At 41.6% G+C, this 19175-nt stretch overlaps 3 protein-coding genes across 3 annotated transcripts; 1 reads left to right on the top strand and 2 right to left on the bottom strand.

Moving 5' to 3' along the window:
* Positions 1–2422: 2422 nt before the first annotated feature.
* tcp1 (t-complex 1) lies at positions 2423–7359 on the top strand. The gene is made up of 12 exons (XM_080048347.1): positions 2423–2545; positions 3012–3097; positions 3206–3334; positions 3734–3831; positions 3921–4031; positions 4179–4360; positions 4705–4831; positions 5089–5264; positions 5418–5541; positions 6079–6271; positions 6410–6573; positions 6941–7359. The coding sequence occupies exons 1-12, from the start codon at positions 2473–2475 to the stop codon at positions 7152–7154; spliced, it is 1677 nt and encodes a 558-aa protein (XP_079904473.1). The 5' UTR covers positions 2423–2472; the 3' UTR covers positions 7155–7359.
* Positions 7360–7486: 127 nt separating this feature from the next.
* Positions 7487–12096, bottom strand: acat2 (acetyl-CoA acetyltransferase 2). The gene is made up of 9 exons (XM_080048348.1): positions 11938–12096; positions 10433–10567; positions 10125–10306; positions 9415–9532; positions 9174–9317; positions 8953–9075; positions 8672–8826; positions 8461–8571; positions 7487–8328 (listed from the first exon to the last, which is right to left on the bottom strand). The coding sequence occupies exons 1-9, from the start codon at positions 11984–11986 to the stop codon at positions 8158–8160; spliced, it is 1188 nt and encodes a 395-aa protein (XP_079904474.1). The 5' UTR covers positions 11987–12096; the 3' UTR covers positions 7487–8157.
* Positions 12097–12587: 491 nt separating this feature from the next.
* Positions 12588–19175, bottom strand: wtap (WT1 associated protein). Its single transcript, XM_080048290.1, has 8 exons — positions 18982–19175; positions 18380–18417; positions 18193–18248; positions 18015–18073; positions 17736–17863; positions 16522–16700; positions 13987–14141; positions 12588–13775 (listed from the first exon to the last, which is right to left on the bottom strand). The coding sequence occupies exons 2-8, from the start codon at positions 18407–18409 to the stop codon at positions 13135–13137; spliced, it is 1248 nt and encodes a 415-aa protein (XP_079904416.1). The 5' UTR covers positions 18410–18417; positions 18982–19175; the 3' UTR covers positions 12588–13134.

Genomic DNA, 19175 nt, shown 5'->3' with positions numbered 1-19175 from the left:
CATATAAAAAAGTTTGAGCTCCATCGGTCCACCGTGAGGCAAATCATCTACAAATGGAGAGCTTTAATAATTACTTAACATCTGCCTAGAAGTGGACTTCCTTCAAAAATATCCTCAAGCGCCACAAGAAAAGGGATTTTTTTTTTGTAAAAGCCAACCCAAACATTACATCTGGAGATTTGCAGACCATTTGCCACCACCATTCTTCACTTGGGAGATGGTTCTTCTGGTGGTAGGCAGAGTTGCGTTTTTGCCCAAACATGGCGGTTTTGGTTATGACCAAACAGTTCAATTTTGGACTAATCTGTCCACAGAATAATTTTTCAGGTATCTCCAGGTGCTCTCTCGCAAAGTTGTGACAAGCAGTTTTGTTCTTTTTTGAGAGCAGAGGCTTCTTCAGCAACCTTCCCATGAAAGCCATGTTGACTGTGTGTTCTCCTTATTGTGGAACCATGCACATCTGTCCCAGATGCTAGTGCAAATCACTAGATGTAATGTTTGGGTTGGCTTTTAACTGAAAAATCACTTTTTTGTGGTGCTTGTGGATATTTCTGAAGGAAGTCCACTTCTAGGCAGATGTTCAGTCACTCTTAAAGCTCTCCATTTGATGATCTGCCTCACGGTGGACCGATGGAGCTCAAACTTTTTTTTAAATTAATTTATAGCTGTCCCCAGACAAATGTGCAGCATCACAACTCTATTCATGAGATCCTCTGAGATTGTTTTCCCTTTTGGCATGTCTGACCTGTATGGGTTCACTTTGGTGAGCCTAAACTGACCTGGTTTGATCTGTTTTATCTAGTGCCACCCAATTTCTTCCCTAAAGATCTCTCATTACATTGGTCTATTTCATCAATCAGTTTGGCCCACCTGATTGTTTTTACCTGCTCAATTTAAGCAATGCAGCTCAGGGTTCACAAACTTTTGCAGATACAACAGTTGGCAAATAATTTGTTTTATCTCTTTTAACAATTGATTTCTGGAAAAGAAAAATGTTGAATTGATAAACAAACGTCTGTTATTTCATATAAAAAAATACTGGTATTGATCAAGATGAATTAATAATGGTTAAACACAATAAAATTCCAAAATGCTCAAGGGGTTCACAAACTTTGAAACAGCACTGTATTCAGATGGATGCAGATTTTAGATTTGCTTATGTTTTGATAAAACATGCAGATTTCTCTTACCGCATAAAAGGGATATCGGTTTATATTATAAATATAGTGCAAGATATAATATGTATAACGTCACACTCCCTTGAAGTCTCAACACAATACTGACAAAGTGGTTCTTAATTTTTGGAAAATATCAAGAAACTATGTCCGCCTGCAATTTATTTATTTTTGAAAAAAATAAATCAGTTTTGACCTTAAGAAAGTATAGCTAGACCAATAATAGATTTTTGAAGCCAAATACAATATCTACATTTACAAACTATGACAAAATCCACCAATATTAATTTTTTAGAATGTAAACACAATAATTGTTGTTGTTTTTAAGTTCCCCTCACATTTGCTAGCCTACATTTGTTTTCTAAAGAATTGTGAACAAGATTTGAAGATTTGAAAAATAAACTAATCAATGCTATCTGAAGGGTTACACAGTATCATAATTCCGTATCTTTTTCTTCAGTTCATTTCTGAACAGTCTTTTTTTTTGTAATGTATTCTGGTAGGTGAGAAGCTCAGTTCTGACAATAAAAGTGTTAACAATATTCTTGAAAACAAACAAACAAGAACAATACCTTTAAATAGGCTATTAAAAGGAGAAAAAATACATGACAAAATAAAAACTAGGTCAGTTGAGGAGAAACAGCACAAACAATTTGCTTATATGATAATAAAATATACACATATATATATATATATATATATATATATATATATATATATATAAGTAAATTAAAAAGAACAATAATAATACAGGTCAATTACATTACAACAATAGAACATTACAACATACAACAAAACAAAAATGTCTCACTCAGTTATTTGATTTAAGTAGAGAGCTTAGTTCTTTGAGAAAAGGCACGAATTATTATTATTATTATTTCAAAAGGTGCAGGAAGCATCAATGTCTGTAGCCTACATTTAGCAACAAGATAATTAGCTGAGTATATTTTATGTGAAACTATAAAATACACTACTCCCTTGGCTTTTTTTCTACACATGTAGGCCTATCTAATCGACAGCAGAGGGCGCACTGACTAGAAACAAAAATACTGGTGCATGCCGGGAAATGCAGTTCATAAGGAATAGTCTGACAAAACTTTCCTTTCAGATTTTTGAAGATTTCTGGCTGGTGTGTAATTTTATTATAAACGTGAAGTTGCACTACATAATAAAAGCCCTTATATGGGAATATCCGCTTTTATTTTTATGATTTTACTTCTCGAACCTTCTGCTTAATGCCGGTTTACCCATAGTGCACTGCGCACTTCCTTTCTTCTCGGTTGTGTAGCGGTCCAAAATGTCTTTACTGGAGGGTCCCTTAAACGTGCTCGGCCAGAGAACATCTGGCGAGACTGTTCGCTCTCAAAATGGTGAGTTAATTCGCCGCTTTTCTCCGTGTTTCATTTACCGTTCGAGTATTTTCTCTGCGTCACGAGTGGACGACAAGAGAATGAATTGAATGTACTGCCTGCATCACACGTGTGGCTAATGCTAATGCTAGCTAACGTCTACGTACATTCGATTAAATACTGCAGATAACTTTAATCTGACATTATTCATTCAATAACCGCAGTACGCCAACTTCAGTAGTTATGAAGTCGTAACCCCATTTAAGTACCTTCCACTCACAGCACCATGAATGGACGGCTATGCTAATGGGGTAGAATAACACTGTCATTGTCTGAAGGTGTGGCTAACTTACTGTGTACCCCACCAAATAAGATGACTTACATTTCAATGGAAGATTTACAATTTTGAATGAAGTCAGACATTCAAGAGCTGCGTCATCTGCTTATTTCAATGAAAGGGTAAAGTAATTTAGTGTTTCTTTTTCAGTCATGGCCGCAGCATCCATTGCGAACATTGTCAAGAGCTCCCTTGGACCCGTCGGGCTCGACAAGATGTTGGTGGACGACATCGGGGTCAGTGTTACATTAAATTGTATATAGTCATTCTTCTATGCTGTTTATTTTATACCAGTATCAGTATAGCCCTCAATTTGCTCATTTCTCTCGTGAATGTATTGACAGGACGTGACCATCACTAATGATGGAGCGACCATCCTGAAGCTGCTGGAGGTGGAGCACCCAGCTGCCAAGGTCCTGTGTGAGCTGGCTGAACTGCAGGACAAGGAGGTCGGAGATGGGACCACGTCTGTGGTGAGTGGAGGTCTACAGCTGCGCCAACATGGTGCCAGAGCGTAGAAGTAGAGTGCTACCAGCTCCCAGTACTCTCACAGGAGTAATATTTTTTGCTTGGTAACTGCTTGTTGACATGCATTTCTTGGTAAATGCATGAGTCCTGTTTTAGTACCGCGCATCTGCCTTTCATTACGGATGCGTGGCTAACTGGCTATGCTAACAGGAGAGAGGAACTGTCCGTCAGTGTCTGAAGGGGTCGAGCAGCCTAATTTCTGCCACCCCTAATGAAACGATGGCACAATATGAAAGTTGTTACATGTTATTTTTATTGGTTGTGTAACAAAGTATTCTGTTTGGAATCGGGATATGAAGCCAGTCTCAGTTTGTTTATCATGCAGCATCCCTTTGTTGTCTTAGGTGATTCTTGCTGCAGAACTGCTGAAGAGTGCAGATGAGCTGGTGAAGCAAAAGATTCACCCTACGTCAGTCATCAGTGGATATCGTCTGGCTTGCAAGTAAGATGCTGCCATTCAGGCCAACTTTTAATTTACTTCTGGGTGCTTCCGATCGGTTCAGATTTTGATTTTTTCTCATCATCTTCCAGGGAGGCAGTTCGCTACATTAATGAGAATCTCACTATTGGAACAGAAGACCTTGGCAGAGAGTGCTTAATCAATGCAGCCAAGACTTCCATGTCCTCCAAAATCATTGGAACGTATCCTTTCACTTTACTCTGCATAGTTTTGCTTGGATTTAAGAGTCATCTTTTCTATGTCATCTTGAGTTGCAGGGAGTGAGCACAATTGTGAACATTTTGTGTTTGTGAGCCATGCTCTTGTTTGCCTTAACCTCAAGCCCTCAGTGATGCAGACTTCTTTGCTAACATGGTGGTGGATGGTGCCCTGGCTGTGAAGTTTATGGACAACAAGGGCGTGGCCAAATATCCCATCAACTCTGTCAATGTGCTCAAAGCCCATGGCCGCAGCCAGAAAGAGAGCTTCTTGGTTAACGGATATGCACTGAACTGCACAGTTGGCTCACAAGGTATTTAAAAATTTAAAGTGTGATGATATACTTGTCCACATTGTGTATTAATGCCTCATACATTACCACCACATCTTATTAAAACACCCATTTAAGTTTGCTGCGATGTCTCATCTATAGCGTATGCAGTGAAATCGATGGGGAAAGTAAACTGGCTTTGAAAGGGATGTAGACACAGTCATTTATTAACTGTGTCGCCACTTTTCTAGCCAAACAGTGGAATAATGCTCAAAAATAAAATCACTTGATTCTTTATATGTGGTGAGTTTTATGCTGCAGTCAATTTAATTTATTATCAGGAGTTTCCCCTGTTAAACATGTGGTTATGTGTTTTTTTTACAAAGGCATGGTTAAGCGGATCCTTAATGCCAAGATTGCTTGCCTGGACTTCAGCCTGCAGAAGACCAAGATGAAGATGGGAGTGCAAGTCATTATCAACGACCCAGAGAAGCTTGACCAGATCAGACAAAGGTAGATGCTATTGTTCTCCTCATAGCACTGCAACAAAAACATTGCTAAGAATATTCCAATTTAAATTTGCTGTGAAGCTGAACCAATAGTTTACACAGTGATACGCGTGGGATAAATGATCCTCAACCCGGGTCAAGGCATCAGCCTTAATCTGCTGTTGCAACAGTACTTTGGGCTGGATAATTTTGTATTATATTTGGTATTTAATCTAAATGTTACCGGTGAAACTGACTAAACTGTTGATATGGCTGCTTTAGGGAATCTGATATCACCAAGGAGAGGATCCAAAAGATTTTGGCATCAGGCGCCAACGTTATCCTGACCACCGGTGGCATTGATGACATGTGTCTTAAGTACTTTGTGGATGTAGGAGCCATGGCAGTGAGAAGGGTTCTCAAGAGGGACCTTAAACGCATCGCCAAGGCAACAGGAGGTAGGCTGGAAAGACATTGAAGTTTGTGTTGATTGGCTTTTGTGTAATCAGTCTTCACATCAGTGTAACATTTTTAAATGTCTTGGTTGAGCCCCCATATTTGGTGATTTAGATGACGAAATAGTTGACATTAGTTTGTGTGTCCATTCTCAGCCACCATGTGCCCCTCTCTGACCAATCTGGAGGGAGAGGAGACGTTTGAGCCCACTATGCTCGGACAGGCTGAGGAGGTTGTGCAGGAACGCATCTGCGATGATGAGCTCATTCTTGTCAAGAAGTAAGAACTACAACTATATGTAGCAATGTTTTATACTCTCAATCTAAGCAATTAATTTTTTTAGTAGCAATGTAGGGTAAGAACATGTCAGTGCATGTAATTATACCTCACCTGTAGTTCTGGCAGGGGTTGTAATAAACAGTGGATGAAAAAGATTTAGATTTTTATAATCTCAATAGGTCAACCTCAGTAGTTTTGAATTCGCAACCCCATTTTAAGTACCTTCCACTCACAGCACCATGAATGGAGCGGCTATGCTAATGGGGTAGAATAACACTGTCATGGTCTGAAGGTGTGGCTAACTTTCTGTGTACCCCACCAAATAATTTGACAGACAATTTCAATGAAAGATTAAAATTTTTGAATCAAGTCAGACATCCAAGAGCTGCGTCAACTGTTTATTTCAAAGAAAGGGGAAAAAGTTTCCGATTTTTATAATCTTAGTAGGACTGCCATTTGTTTGTTTTCAGATACTTTCTAAAGTGCATAAAGACATAAGCCACATGTCTGATGTCTCGTAACTTTCAATCCCCTCAGTACCAAAGCACGCACATCAGCATCCATCGTTCTGCGTGGGGCCAACGACTTCATGTGTGACGAGATGGAGCGCTCTCTGCATGACGCCCTCTGTGTGGTCAAGAGGGTCCTGGAGTCCAAGTCTGTAGTCCCAGGAGGTGGTGCTGTTGAGGCAGCTCTGTCCATCTACCTCGAGAATTATGCTACCAGCATGGTGAGCCAAATTCTAATGATAAATGTATTTGAGCACACTGTTGGGTATCTGGGCATTGGGTGGTTCCATTTTAAAGATATGGTTTGCCAGGAGATTAGTGCTGTTTGTAACACAATTTTTCTTTGTTTTTTTGTTCAGGGTTCCCGAGAGCAGCTGGCTATTGCAGAGTTTGCTCGTTCTCTCCTCGTCATCCCCAAGACGCTGGCTGTGAACGCAGCACAGGACTCCACTGATCTGGTGGCCAAGCTCCGGGCCTTCCACAATGAGGCTCAGGTTAATCCTGAACGCAAGAATCTCAAGTGGTGAGTGTTGACTTAAAACGCCAGTCATGAAACGGTTACGTCTATTGACAAATTACCGGTGGGATGTTTTCATTCACTGAAGTGGCATTATAGATTTAGTTGACTTGTTATTGAATTCTTAATGCTGAGTTAATCACTTTTGAGTTTTGGGTTCTTGGTTGGACAAGCAATCCCTTTTTTCACTGTTTGTGTATAAATCAAGAACATCGTCAGAACTATAAATAATAAATAGTAGCAACCTTCAAAGTTGAAGCAAAATGAAAAAAATCAGGTATTATAAGACGAACAATAGCAAGATCCACCATTGAGAGTACGTTTTTGCATTCAAGTAGAACATGCAGTATAAAAGTATTTTTTTCTGTCATAGGATTGGTCTGGATCTGGTGGCCGGCAAGCCTAGAGACAACCGTGCGGCTGGGGTGTACGAGCCCACCATGGTCAAAACAAAGAGCCTCAAGTTTGCCACAGAAGCCGCCATCACCATCCTCCGTATTGACGACCTCATCAAACTGTTCCCAGAGCCGAAGGAGGGCGGCCAGTCGTACCAGGATGCCGTGCGATCTGGATCTCTGGATGGTTAAAACTAAGGCTGCGATTGGTCCAGATAGGTTCATTGTCTGTATTTATACATAAGGAGCTCTTCGTGGCTGTTGCTCTAGTGTAGGCCTTGCACTTTGCTTGTTACTGTTCTCCCACCCCCTCGCTCTGAGGAACTGTACGTGACTTTTTTTTTGGACACTTAATAAAGCTCCAATGGCTGTAAATCACCGTTGATTTGTTAATTCAGATTGGCTCCCTGTTATTGTGAAGGCTTTCGCAGACACATTTCAAAGAAGTTTGACTATGGCGTATATTTCTTTATTAATATGTAGAACAAGAGTTTACAGTAAACTTTCACAACATCTGGCTTTGTATAGGAAGCACAATGGTAAGAGAAGGCATAGATAACCTTATGGCACTTTTCTGTGTTGCAAGGCTTGCTGTCTGCAGTCGATATGCTAAATGGATGGAATGTTAGTCAAATCTATTAAGTGATTGAAACAATTAAGCAAACAAATTACATAAGTTAAAAATGCCCTATATCAAAAGGTATGGGTTGTCTTGGATCTAAAAGCTTTGCAGTTTGATTTCACTTCACTCAGTGTTACATGTACCTGAAAGCAGCTCATTTAAAAGGAAAATGTCTACTCTAAATATGTATGCTTGCTAACAATTACTAACTACATGGTGCCTATTTAGCACATCTAGTCACTTCTGGTTTGTTAAGCTGTTGGTATACATTAAGGTATACATTAAGATTTACATTATCTAGACGTCTTAAATCCTCTAACATTTAGCCACATGCTACAAAGTGGGAACCTGAGGAAAGGTGGATTTAAATGAAGTTCACAGTGAGAATGCCAAGCTTTTTTGGACAACATCCAACAATCCAATCATGTACTCGTATCACATTTTCCTCAAGTAAATTGATTGGAAGAACACATGTCTATTCCTGCAGTGTAAACAATTGAGTTCATTGTCCCTTATCCCTTTTGAAACATGATCGGGTGCAATTGGAGAAGCAGCATTAGTTTGTTGTCCGATCTACACCCTCTCCACGCACATGGCGATGCCCATCCCTCCTCCAATGCAGAGAGACGCCACACCTTTACGGCCTCCGGTCCTCTGGAGCGCGTGCAACAATGTCACTAGCACTCTGCAGCCAGACATACCAATGGGATGGCCCAGAGAAATGGCACCACCACTAATATTCACCTGAGAAGACAAAAAGCAAATGCATCAGGTCTAACTATGTTGTACATGAAACAATTTTTGGGTAAAATTGACCCTAGATTGAAAATTTAACTAATGATAAACTGCTGGGTTAATTATAAACCATGTCTGTACCTTGTCTGCGTTTAGGCCAAGCTCTTTAACCACAGCTATAGACTGGGCAGCAAATGCTTCATTGACTTCAAATAAGTCCACTTGGTCCAGCTGCCAGCCTGCTTTCTCAACCTATCGGTGAACATCAAACGAGACGAGAAGGAAAGTAATGATGAATATAAACAAGCATGTTCTCAACTATTGTAACATTAAAGTGCTTCTGAATTCTCACCGCTTTCCTGATGGCCGGTATAGGTCCAGATCCCATGATAGACGGGTCAAGGCCAACTTGAGCCGAAGATACGATTCTGGCCATGGGTTTAAGTCCACGCTTCACAGCCTCCGATTGGCTCATTAGGACAGTTGCTGCTGCTCCATCATTAATACCTAACAGAACACAACTTCTTTTACATTAAGTTGATCAAAACCTGTCAGTAAAAAGGTACAGCAGACATGATTGGATACTGGAAAGTGTAGGTAACATCGCCTATGTAAAAAGCCCCACTATCGAACCTGAGGCGTTTCCAGCGGTGACAGTGCCACTGCTGCTTTTAACAAAGCAGGGTCTGAGTTTGGACATGCCCTCCATGCTGCTGCCGTGGCGAGGAAACTCATCCGCCTTCACCTCCACCGGACCTGGAGGTGTCAGACAAATGTTACAGCGCACGCACACCAAGGACTGAGGAGACAACTTTGCTTAAATAGAAGACTTAATCACTAAACCAATTCCTTGCCTTTTCTGGAGGGCACCATGACCGGGACAACCTCTTTGTCAAAATGTCCTGCTTTCTGCGCGGCCTCCGTTTTGTTCTGGGAATTAACGGCAAACCGGTCCTGCTCCTCTCGACTGACTCCCCACTTCTCTGCCACGTTCTCAGCTGATCAGATATATTCATTCAGATTTCTCACAGCAAAAAAAAATACTTAGAATTTCAAGATGTGTTACAAGGTATCTTCCCTGACTGTCATGCACACCTGTGATCCCCATGTGGTAGCCGTGGAAGGCGTCTGTCAGGCCGTCGGCCACCATGGAGTCCTGCAGGGTGGCATCGCCCATCTTCACACCCGCTCTCATTTGCACTGTGTGAGGAGCCTTTGGGGGAACCAGGGGGGAAAAAGATACATTAGACATCAAGGAAATATCACATTTCTAACCCCCTGAGGGGCTGCTAGAAAACATTGGGCTTTATGCAGGAAACCTTTCTGTATCCCAAATTGCCCTTTATTTTTTAACAAAGTCAGAGCCACCAATCTCAATGTGATGAATGCTGCCTGTGAGATTTGATAAGCATTATCAATTGCCATTATACTAGAGCCATTTAGATTGTGCACATTGTGGTGCTGATACTAATATAATATACTTACATTTTAAATATAACTGACTAAATGTTCATGTTTTCCATATATTTATTGTTTTACTCTACTACAAGACCCATGTTTCAGGTGTTATCTAATCAATTAAAAAGGGAAACAATATTATATCTGAACAAAACATTTGATAGCAGCTTTTAGTACTTGACAGTTGTCGACACCCACCACAAAACATATTGAGGATCCATATACCCAGCCACATACTGTATATACCATAGGCTTTCAAAAAACATTCCCACACACACCCTTATCAAAAATAATGATCCTGTTGCAATTTCCTATTCCTCTCCGTCACACATTGTGCCATAACCTACCCTGCTCATACTCTCCATGCCCCCTGCCACCACCACAACCGACTCTCCGGACTGGATGGACTGAACTCCCAGACACACAGCTTTCATCCCAGAGCCACACACCATCTGGCAGCTCCAGGCCGGGACAGGGTAGGGGATACCTGCCCCGACGCTGGCCTGACGTGCCGGGTTCTGGCCATGACCTTAAGGCCAAAAAGGGATTAAAAAAACAAACAATAGAGGTTAACGTCACCGACTGATAAACACAACACATGTCTATGGGGGATCTCTGTCACACTTTTCACCGAAGAAATATCCTGAGCTTTCACCTGCTGTTAGGACGTGTCCCATGATGACCTCTGAGACCTCTTCTGGCTTCACACCAGCCCGCTTCAGGACATCCTTGATCACCACTGAACACAGGTCTTGCAGAGGCACAGTGGACAGAGCACCGTTCAAGGCCCCTGTGCAGGAAAACGGGGAGAAGATCAGAAACATTGCAGTGCAGGGGCTGAGCAATGGAGCATCATTTGTCCACCATTTTAATTTGGAGAGGAGATTCGTGCTGCCTGCTTTTCTGTGGTAACTCGACCCAAATAACTATCAACGTCTGTGTCAAAGGGAAGTCCTATATTGAACTGAATTCATTCACAGCATCAATTATTTAGGTTTGTACATGAGATCTGGTTGGGTTTTTGAGCATAAGTGATTTGAAAACATCGCCTTTGCACAAACTTTTCATCTAAATCATTAATGCAACTAAATACTGCAATAGTAAAACGTTCTATATGTGCTGAGGAAATTGTCAAAAACAAACCTGTTATAAATCATGAAGGATTACAACAACGTGATATGTTTCATATAATTCAGGTGTCACTTCTAACCAGGGACTTTACGAGCATGTGAATTGTTGATTAATTCCTGTTACGTTTTTTTTTAACAGGAATATTTGCTCCTTGTAGGTCAATTGTGTCATAAACTGTGATAAATATTATTGGTGGTCCAGAAATGACAGCAGGCCTACTTCTGCAAAGCTTTTGGACATTTTTAGAGCTCTGCATTGTCAACATTAGAGATTCAGCCCTGTGTCACCACCAGTAGCCTAGGTCTCCAAGGTTTTCTGATAAGAGCTCATTGGTCAAAAGTAAGGAAACAGAGATTTTGAGGTTATGGCCCTGAACTTTGAGACTGCCCATGTGTTCTGTGAACACTGTGGGTAGGCCTACGATTATAACTCGGTTCTAAACCCAACATTGCTTAGTTTTATTTAGTCATAATGGGTATGCATTGATTTAGTTGAAGTGTAGCCGATCTCAGAAACATGCTATATAAATACATTTTACTTCCTTGCTATAAAGTTGCTATATTTAGCTCACTGAAGTGAAAGTAAGAAAAAGCTGTCTTATTAAAAAGGTATGACATCTCAGAAGACAGTTTTCCCAACCTGCTCAGTCAACATGAACATTGAAACACCAGACGATGCTGGTGACCAATGGTAAGACGCTCGTGTTTCGTGGCACTATGACCAGCCAGCCAATCACTGGCCAGAGAATACTCCGGGACACTGGAGCGAACCAATCAGAGCGCTGCAACACTTTGCGTATTTGATTGAATGACATCAGCCACTTTACCAAATTAAACAAGACAAATGATAACACGGATGTTGAAGACTATAGGCTTTAACAAAGAAAAACGTGAGCCAAAGTAATATTACATTTAATCACGCGTTAGTTAATTTGGCCAGTGACAACGAGCCGCAGTAACTATCAATGTTGGAGCAGAAAACAGTTTTGAATGAATGTGTTTGCATCTACAGGGAGAGGTTTACTCTTACCAATCGGTGTGCGAGCAGCAGAGACGATGACAACAGGCTCGGTGTTCATTTTGATGGACTGGTGAGGCTGCACTGAGTCGGAGACGTAAAAGAGCAGTTCCAGAGTCCTGACTGTCCACACTGCACTGTGCGCTCTGTTGTTGCTGACAGTCAGACGGGTCAGTCAGTCAAATAGGCGGACCTGCTCTCTGAATAGGAAGTGTGCAAGGTGGGAACATGCACCACAGTGCCACCGTGTGTTTCGGAGGAGGACATTCATTACAATGACACTTCTCCATTTATTAAAAAAAAAAGTAATGTAATGGTTCCCAGCCAAACATTTTACCAAGACTCCCAATAAATATTCTCTATTTAATATTCATTTAAAATTGACAATGTACTTTTATTCTAGGTAACACACATACATAGCTTTCCAACTTTATTATGCATAGTATGCTCATTATGACACACACATTAAGTTCCTGAGATGTGTGATTTAAAACGCAGACGTCAGCACTGAAACCTTTTATTTTAATTAAGCACCTTTGAGGTGCTGTAAGATCCAGTGAAGTAGTTCTAAATAGTTATGCTTTAGCTGAGCCAATAGCTTATTTAAGTAATGTGTCCCCATACTTATGGATTGATGGGTAGTAAGAATGGGTTTCACTCTATAGTATTAAAAATCTTTATTGGTATTTGGTCAGTACATGAAAAGGACTGAAGTCAGAATAATATGAACATCGCATAGAAACTACTCACAATTCAACAGAATCTTCTGAACAGAATTTTTTTGTCAATGAAAAATTAAAATTGCATTAAAAAAAAAAAAAAAAACACAGGCCAGCATCTAAAAATGACCTTGAATATCGCAAAGCTACTGTAATTCAGTGATTTTACTGACTTTTTGACGATGAGTTACAACACCAGATGCCTGATTTCAGTGTCAAGGGCTCAAACGAACAAATGCTCAAATAAACAGCAGAATGAAACGTACTAGTTTTAAATCATACATCCACTCAATTCAAATCTAACATTAACCCATACCTGTTATATCCCTGTTTAGCAACACAAATGTGACAATAGGCATCACGACAGGCGAGGGGAGGAGGGTGGAAACAAAACGTCTTGGACAGCAGCGCTGTGTTACTGACTATGCAAATGTTGCCCTGTTTGTATACTGTATAAAAAAAGAAAAAAAACAGTACAAGTCAAAGTACATTACAAAACTGCGCTGTCGCTCGTGTTGGATTCTAGGCCATTCTGAGTGTGCCGTGACCCTGCAGTCCTGGTGCCTTTGGTCACCACGGCAGCCTTGTCCTCATGGGGGTCGGGGGTGGAGTCTGTGTCATTCGAGTGCTGAGTCAATGATGTCTCGCTGCCCGTCGGAGAGTCCACGCTCTCGTAGCCGAATCCCACGGGTCCTCCCACTCTGCCGGCAGCAGTCTGACCCCCTGACGCCTCCTCAGAGTGGTTGGACAGTTTGGTCTCAGCTTCACCGGGGCTGGACACTACGGGGGACATGGGAAAGTCTTCCTCGGTGCTGCTGACCTCGCGGTACAGGCTGGGCGTAGTGGTCTCGCTCCTCTGGGATGAGTTGCCGTTGCTTGGTCCATTGGAGACCCTCCCGTAGTCTTTGCCCATTGGCTCAGAGGTGACGCTGGCTGGCTCTAGCTGGGTGGAGGGTTCAGCAGACGAGCAGGGAGCCGTGGGTGATGTCCTACTGGCTCCTGCTCCGGCCAACGCCCCCACAGTTTGAGACAGCTGCTGCCTGGACTCCTTCAACTGCTGCTGCAGGACCAGGATGGTGCTTTGCATCCCCTCCACTTCCTCGTCTAGCTGGATGATAAAGTCATTCAACTCTGTGGGAGACGGGGATCAGGGACAAAGAATAAATGACTGTGTGAATGAATGGAACCATGTAAGTGCTTTGAGTCCTTAGGAAATAAAGTGCTATATAAATCCTATCCATTATTATTATTATTAAAGTCCAAAAGTCAACGTAGCATGTTAAAAGATGTAAATATGACAAGCAGTCCAGTTGGTTAAGTTAAAATGATGGTGGGTTTTTACCATCTTGACTGCTCTTGAGTTCCTCGCTGTACTTCTTTTGCAGGGCCAACTCAGCTTCCAGCTGGGCGATACGTCCCTGGGACAGCTGCCTGCCCAACTCCTGGTTTTCCTGAATCAGCATTCGACACTTGGCCATCAGTTTCTTCCCCGTTTGGCTGTAAGTGAAACAAGTCTGACATCACACAGTGAAGCAGGAGACAAACACAACAGGCAAAGAGATGCCATTGATCTATCCTAAAAGCTTGACCCCCCAAACTAAGGACTAACTGAAACTATTCAACCTGGCCATCCCTAAATTACTTTCTTGTGACAACAGGATCCTCGTTTTATCCCAATGTAATATAAAAAAAAAATTCATAAATTAAAACACAACAAAAATCTGTTGTGGGCATAAATGTAAATGTTTCTTGTATATAGATAACAATTTAAATTAAGAGCATTTAAAAAAAAATCTACCTGAACCCATATTTCTATGGAACTTATGCATCCACTGTTACAATAACCTAATTTACCATGTTGCATATTGAAGGCTTTAAAAATAACGGTGGCAATTCTTCCACTATCAAATTCTCAAGTTCAAACCGCACTTGCTACATCAGTGTGAAGAAAGGGGCTAGAATAAAAATGGCACATATTAATATTGGAAAGACACACTACAAGAAAACCTACAATTTAAATATCAACCTTTAACTGAGTAGCAAAGAAGGAAATGTGCACTGCAGAGCCAGGCACTGGTTTGGTATAGTCATCTCTTCAAATACACAGAAGCAATTGTTTCAGCAGTAAAGTCAAACAGCCTGAGGCGCTGCTATTTCAACTCAACAGGTTAAGCAATACTCCAACAGTCCAGCACACCTGTTATTTTTTACATTAGCAGTTACTGTGGTTATACTTTACAAAAGCCCTAATCAAAAAGCCAAATTTGCAAACAAATGACAAGTAAACATGTTAATTAAAACCATAATTAACTGTCATCTATTCATCTAAATATACCTACGGAAGTCATCTGGCCAGAGGAACATTAAATATTTAGAGCAATGGCAAATAACTTAGCAGCTGCACCATATAAAAGCAGAAGCACTCATTAAAGTCGTAACAGCTCAGAAAGCATGTTGTTCTTACTTGGTGTCATGAAAGATACAATTGTGCACTGCACATTATTTTGTTAATTATATTTACTGCACTTCTCAGTAGTTAAGAAGTTATCTTATTTATCCATTTCTTTAGAGGAATGGATAGACATATACTTTATGTCCTCAAAAGCCAGTGGGTACACTGCCGGCTCAAATCTCAGTCTCACTAATGTGTGAAAGACAGGGAAGACATTACAGACTCCACATGCGTATCATTCTGAAAACAGGGGCTAGAAGCCCTGGGCCACGAAAGAAAATGTAATCAGCTATGAGTGTAAATGACTGAGGGAGAGATTGTGAGGTCAATAACAAAAATACAGAAATACAATAAATACATTCTCATCAACTCATAACATGACTTGTTAAAGACATTTGCATACACAACTTGAAAACAAGACTCAGTGCACCTACGGCAGTGTGTTCCAGTGTGCATTCTAGGAAGAATTAAGCGAGAGCTTAATTCTTCATAGAAGTGCAAAAATGTATTCAAGTGTTAACAATCCAGGCCAATCATGGTTCTTCTTTTCACACGCACACACAGACACTGCAGTAAGTGTTTGTTTCAGGGAAACAAGAGAAAGATCAAATGAAATGCCAATAAAAAGAAACAGGTCACAAAATAAAACATGTAAATACACTCTACCGTGAGTGGGCCCATGTTCAAAGACACAGGCGACTGGACCCTCATCCCTGAACCACAGTCCTCAGTGGACCGAGGATCTGGCTCCGTTCACAGTCTTAAGATCATTTCTAGTGGCTCTTTCCCCCCAAAGTCTTACTTTTAAATCCTAGAAACTTTCCTCATGTTACTGCAATGTATCCTGACTGTCCAACAAGTCTCTATGTTTCTCAAGCAGACTAGAGGGGTATGTGTGTGGCGTAATCCACAGTTAAATGTCTTTATAAGCCAAGTATGGGAATTGTCTGTAAAATGTTCAATTGCTGTTTTAGGCTAGGGATGCTCCCTGCCTGACTCACCCTCCACCATGACCCCCCTATTTTAACGTCAACTGTCTGCTTTGAGCTGAGGGTGCGGGGAGGGCGGATCCGTGTTGGGAAGTGAGTGACCACCTCTTCAGGAACAGTCCGGACTCCTTTCAGGCCCATTGGACGGTGAGGGGATACGAGGGGAGAGAGCTGAAACACAAGTGTCACCTGACCATACTGTCTTTTTCACTTTACGTTATGTGATATGTAGCTGGCACAGTGCAAGAGTACAAACACAGTTTTTGTTTTGCAGTGACTGGCTTTCTGTAAAGTCTGAGTCTCGTGGTGAGTACAGCATTTGTCAGCCTTCCCCCCCACCATTGTTCCTGCATGCCTGCAGTGAGAGTGAGGGTGGGGGGCATGAGGAAGTCTTGACTTTTTTGGGGGGGAGGGAGGTTATTTTGATTGTCTTTACCTATCAGGTGTAAATTTCCAGGCACTCAGTTCATTTTGGGCCTGCTCCAGTTTGTCTTTAGTCTGTTCTAGTTCAGCCTTCATTTTGAGGAAAAACAAGTTGATGGCTGGGTCCACCATGGATGACCGCAGTTGGGCCGCACTTGGCTGCTGGACTTGCTTGAGGTACTGGATCTGGGTCTGCAGGATAAAACAAACAGGTGTTACTGACAAGGCAGAATTGAGTATATCCCTAATAAAAGGAGAACTTTTGATTGCGACTAGAATGAGTCCTTATTATCAGATGGCTTTTTGACTCTGAGCCTTAGGAGAATATATTGGGTCACAAGCGAGATCTATAGATGTGGACTCACGCTTTTTATGCACCATGCCTTTAAATATATATCCCCTCAATCACATTAACAGTATCCAGATTTAAATTCAGATAACTGCAAAATACTTGGTTGCACGATTTAGTCATCGCTTTTCAAATCAATATCAAAACTATACGAGTTCTACAATAACAATCTTGTCATATACGAGCTGCTTTCCTGCACTCAACCCGCATAAAGCTTTCAGTCAAGGCTGACCAAAAAACAAAACAAACAAGAACTCACCTGTTAAAAGTAAAAGCTAAGCCGACCTCAAATTTCCACAGAACTTGTTTGCAAATATGACCATGAGAGCTAAAGCAAGATCACAACAGCCAGCTAAGAATATCAGACACAACCTGCCTTCTACCGTATAAAGCTTTGTGGTTAAACAGAAAACGACAATGGGTTCCTGTGGTTTATAACCTTTCCAACATGTACCAGGCAGTGTGTGCGCGGTGTTCAACTCAGCTGCCCTGCGAGAATGGCATGTGCTGCCATAAAGCCACTGGGTGATCCACTGAGCTGTCAGTCTGATAAGAGCAAAAACTTCCCTCCTCCACACTATTTACCTTTAGCATATATGCTATGATACTAAATGAATACAAGGCATGACATAGTGCTGAAATTATGTCAGATAATAGATACATGAAAGGAATTTCTTTTTCATTAGAGTTATTGGGCTAAGAAAGCAAGTTTAGGATGTGGCACCTTGTAATGAGCATTTTCTCAATAGCAGACATTGAACCCAAGATCAATCATTAGTTAATTAAGAAATAATAAGTAATGATTTGCAGCAGCCACAGAATAGTTTTCCATACTCAAATCCAAATCATTGAGAGAGCGAGAGAAGACAGATACTTACAGTGCACTCTTGCATTTCCTGCTCCTTGGTGGCAAGTCTCATGACCAAGATGTTCTCCCTGCGTGCAGACTCCTGCTGCTGCTGCTTGAGCTTTTCCTCCGACTCCTTCAGTCCCGTTACATCATTGGCTGAGGCATGGAAGAGAGGGCAGGAGGGCGAACAAAAGAGATGCATCAGAAGAAACATCACTTTTGTGAGCAGCCAAATACGGCGTGCAAATAGTGTTTGTAGGAGAAATCCCATTCAGGTTGTATTCAATGTACCAGCAGGTGTACTTACAACATAGATCTGCATATTTGGCCTCCAGGACCTGGACATATGTCTCGTGCTGTTTCCACCTGAGAGGAGCAGAGTTTGTGTCAACATCAGCAGCTCATCATAAGTGGATCAAGTGCCCATCATCACAACTACCACCACCACAACATAATTGATCTCCACTTGTAGAGTTGTTATCTACCTCGTGCACAGCTCCTCTCTGGTGAGCGTCTTCATGTCAGATTCATTGAGGCGAACCTGTAGAAAGAAAAAAAAAACAAGATGGTTAGACGGAGGAGCCCATCAATTCAGTAAGCTCACATTTAAACACCAAAGGGGGCCCCGTGACACATGATAAATGCAACATATAGAATAGAAAAGACAATCACCTTCTTGGGCAGAGGCTCCTCGTTGGTCATTGTGAACTCTGGAAGTAAAAATGAAAACAAAAATCATCATTAATGTCAGCAGGGTGTCGTGTGTTGAAGGGACTACATCATATTTTAGCCGTAGGTGTTCACGCTCAGAAAAATGTGACAAGTACGACAACTTTACTAAATTCCTAACAATGCTGCTCTTTCCGGCCAACAAATGAAGCGAAAACAGTTTGGCAACTTAACCGACCAAATAATAGCTAGCATTACCAGTTAATAAGAGCTGTCGAGCCCGGAGTAAGCTAGTGTGGCTGGCAGCAACGATGGATAGCTGCGTGGAATAGAAACAGCTAACCAAGGTTAACACCTGGGTGCTAATAACATTTAGCATCCACTAGCAGAATAAAAGAGGCTTAAAAAGGTGCAGCGATAAGCTACGATATTTTCTTTATGTTCCGCCTGGCAGCACGCGATTCTTGGCTGTTTTCGGCTCCTTGTTATCACAAAATGGCGGTGAAGGAAATGCCTCCCTCCCTTGCGCTCCTTTTCCTGAAACTAGCGGGCTCTTCGGCTGCAGATATCGGGGCCTTCAGCAACCGAAAGAAAAAAACACTCACCGGACCCGTTTCTCTCGACGTTTCTGGGAACCTCTCGGCTTTGCGGGTTCTTGTTTTCGAAGCAAAATAATTGAGAGTACGTTTAAAAATGTTGCTGGCGATTTTTATACGTATTCGACTTGCTTCGGCGTAGTCACAATCATCTTCGTCACTGAAGGCAGGACAGAGGGCCGAGCTGCTGCACTCGCCTTGCT

The sequence above is a fragment of the Ammodytes marinus genome (assembly GCF_949987685.1).
Source record: "Ammodytes marinus genome assembly, chromosome: 19".
In the NCBI taxonomy this organism is placed as follows: domain Eukaryota; kingdom Metazoa; phylum Chordata; class Actinopteri; order Uranoscopiformes; family Ammodytidae; genus Ammodytes; species Ammodytes marinus.
This window is presented reverse-complemented; position numbering and strand designations above follow the sequence as displayed.

What these genes read in the sequence shown, in the direction of transcription:
- tcp1 (XM_080048347.1), top strand. Translation starts at nt 2,473, where the DNA reads ATGTCTTTACTGGAGGGTCCCTTAAACGTGCTCGGCCAGAGAACATCT. An exon ending in CATCGCCAAGGCAACAGGAG is followed by an intron (nt 5,265 to 5,417) that starts GTAGGCTGGAAA and finishes GTCCATTCTCAG; the next exon opens with CCACCATGTGCCCCTCTCTG. An exon ending in AGAATTATGCTACCAGCATG is followed by an intron (nt 6,272 to 6,409) that starts GTGAGCCAAATT and finishes TTTTTTGTTCAG; the next exon opens with GGTTCCCGAGAGCAGCTGGC.
- acat2 (XM_080048348.1), bottom strand. Translation starts at nt 11,986, where the DNA reads ATGAACACCGAGCCTGTTGTCATCGTCTCTGCTGCTCGCACACCGATT. An exon ending in CATGGTGCCCTCCAGAAAAG is followed by an intron (nt 9,076 to 9,173) that starts GCAAGGAATTGG and finishes TGACACCTCCAG; the next exon opens with GTCCGGTGGAGGTGAAGGCG. An exon ending in TTGGCCTAAACGCAGACAAG is followed by an intron (nt 8,329 to 8,460) that starts GTACAGACATGG and finishes TTGTCTTCTCAG; the next exon opens with GTGAATATTAGTGGTGGTGC.
- wtap (XM_080048290.1), bottom strand. Translation starts at nt 18,409, where the DNA reads ATGACCAACGAGGAGCCTCTGCCCAAGAAG. An exon ending in AGAGAGGAGCTGTGCACGAG is followed by an intron (nt 18,074 to 18,192) that starts GTAGATAACAAC and finishes TGCTCCTCTCAG; the next exon opens with GTGGAAACAGCACGAGACAT. An exon ending in AGGAAATGCAAGAGTGCACT is followed by an intron (nt 16,701 to 17,735) that starts GTAAGTATCTGT and finishes TTTATCCTGCAG; the next exon opens with ACCCAGATCCAGTACCTCAA.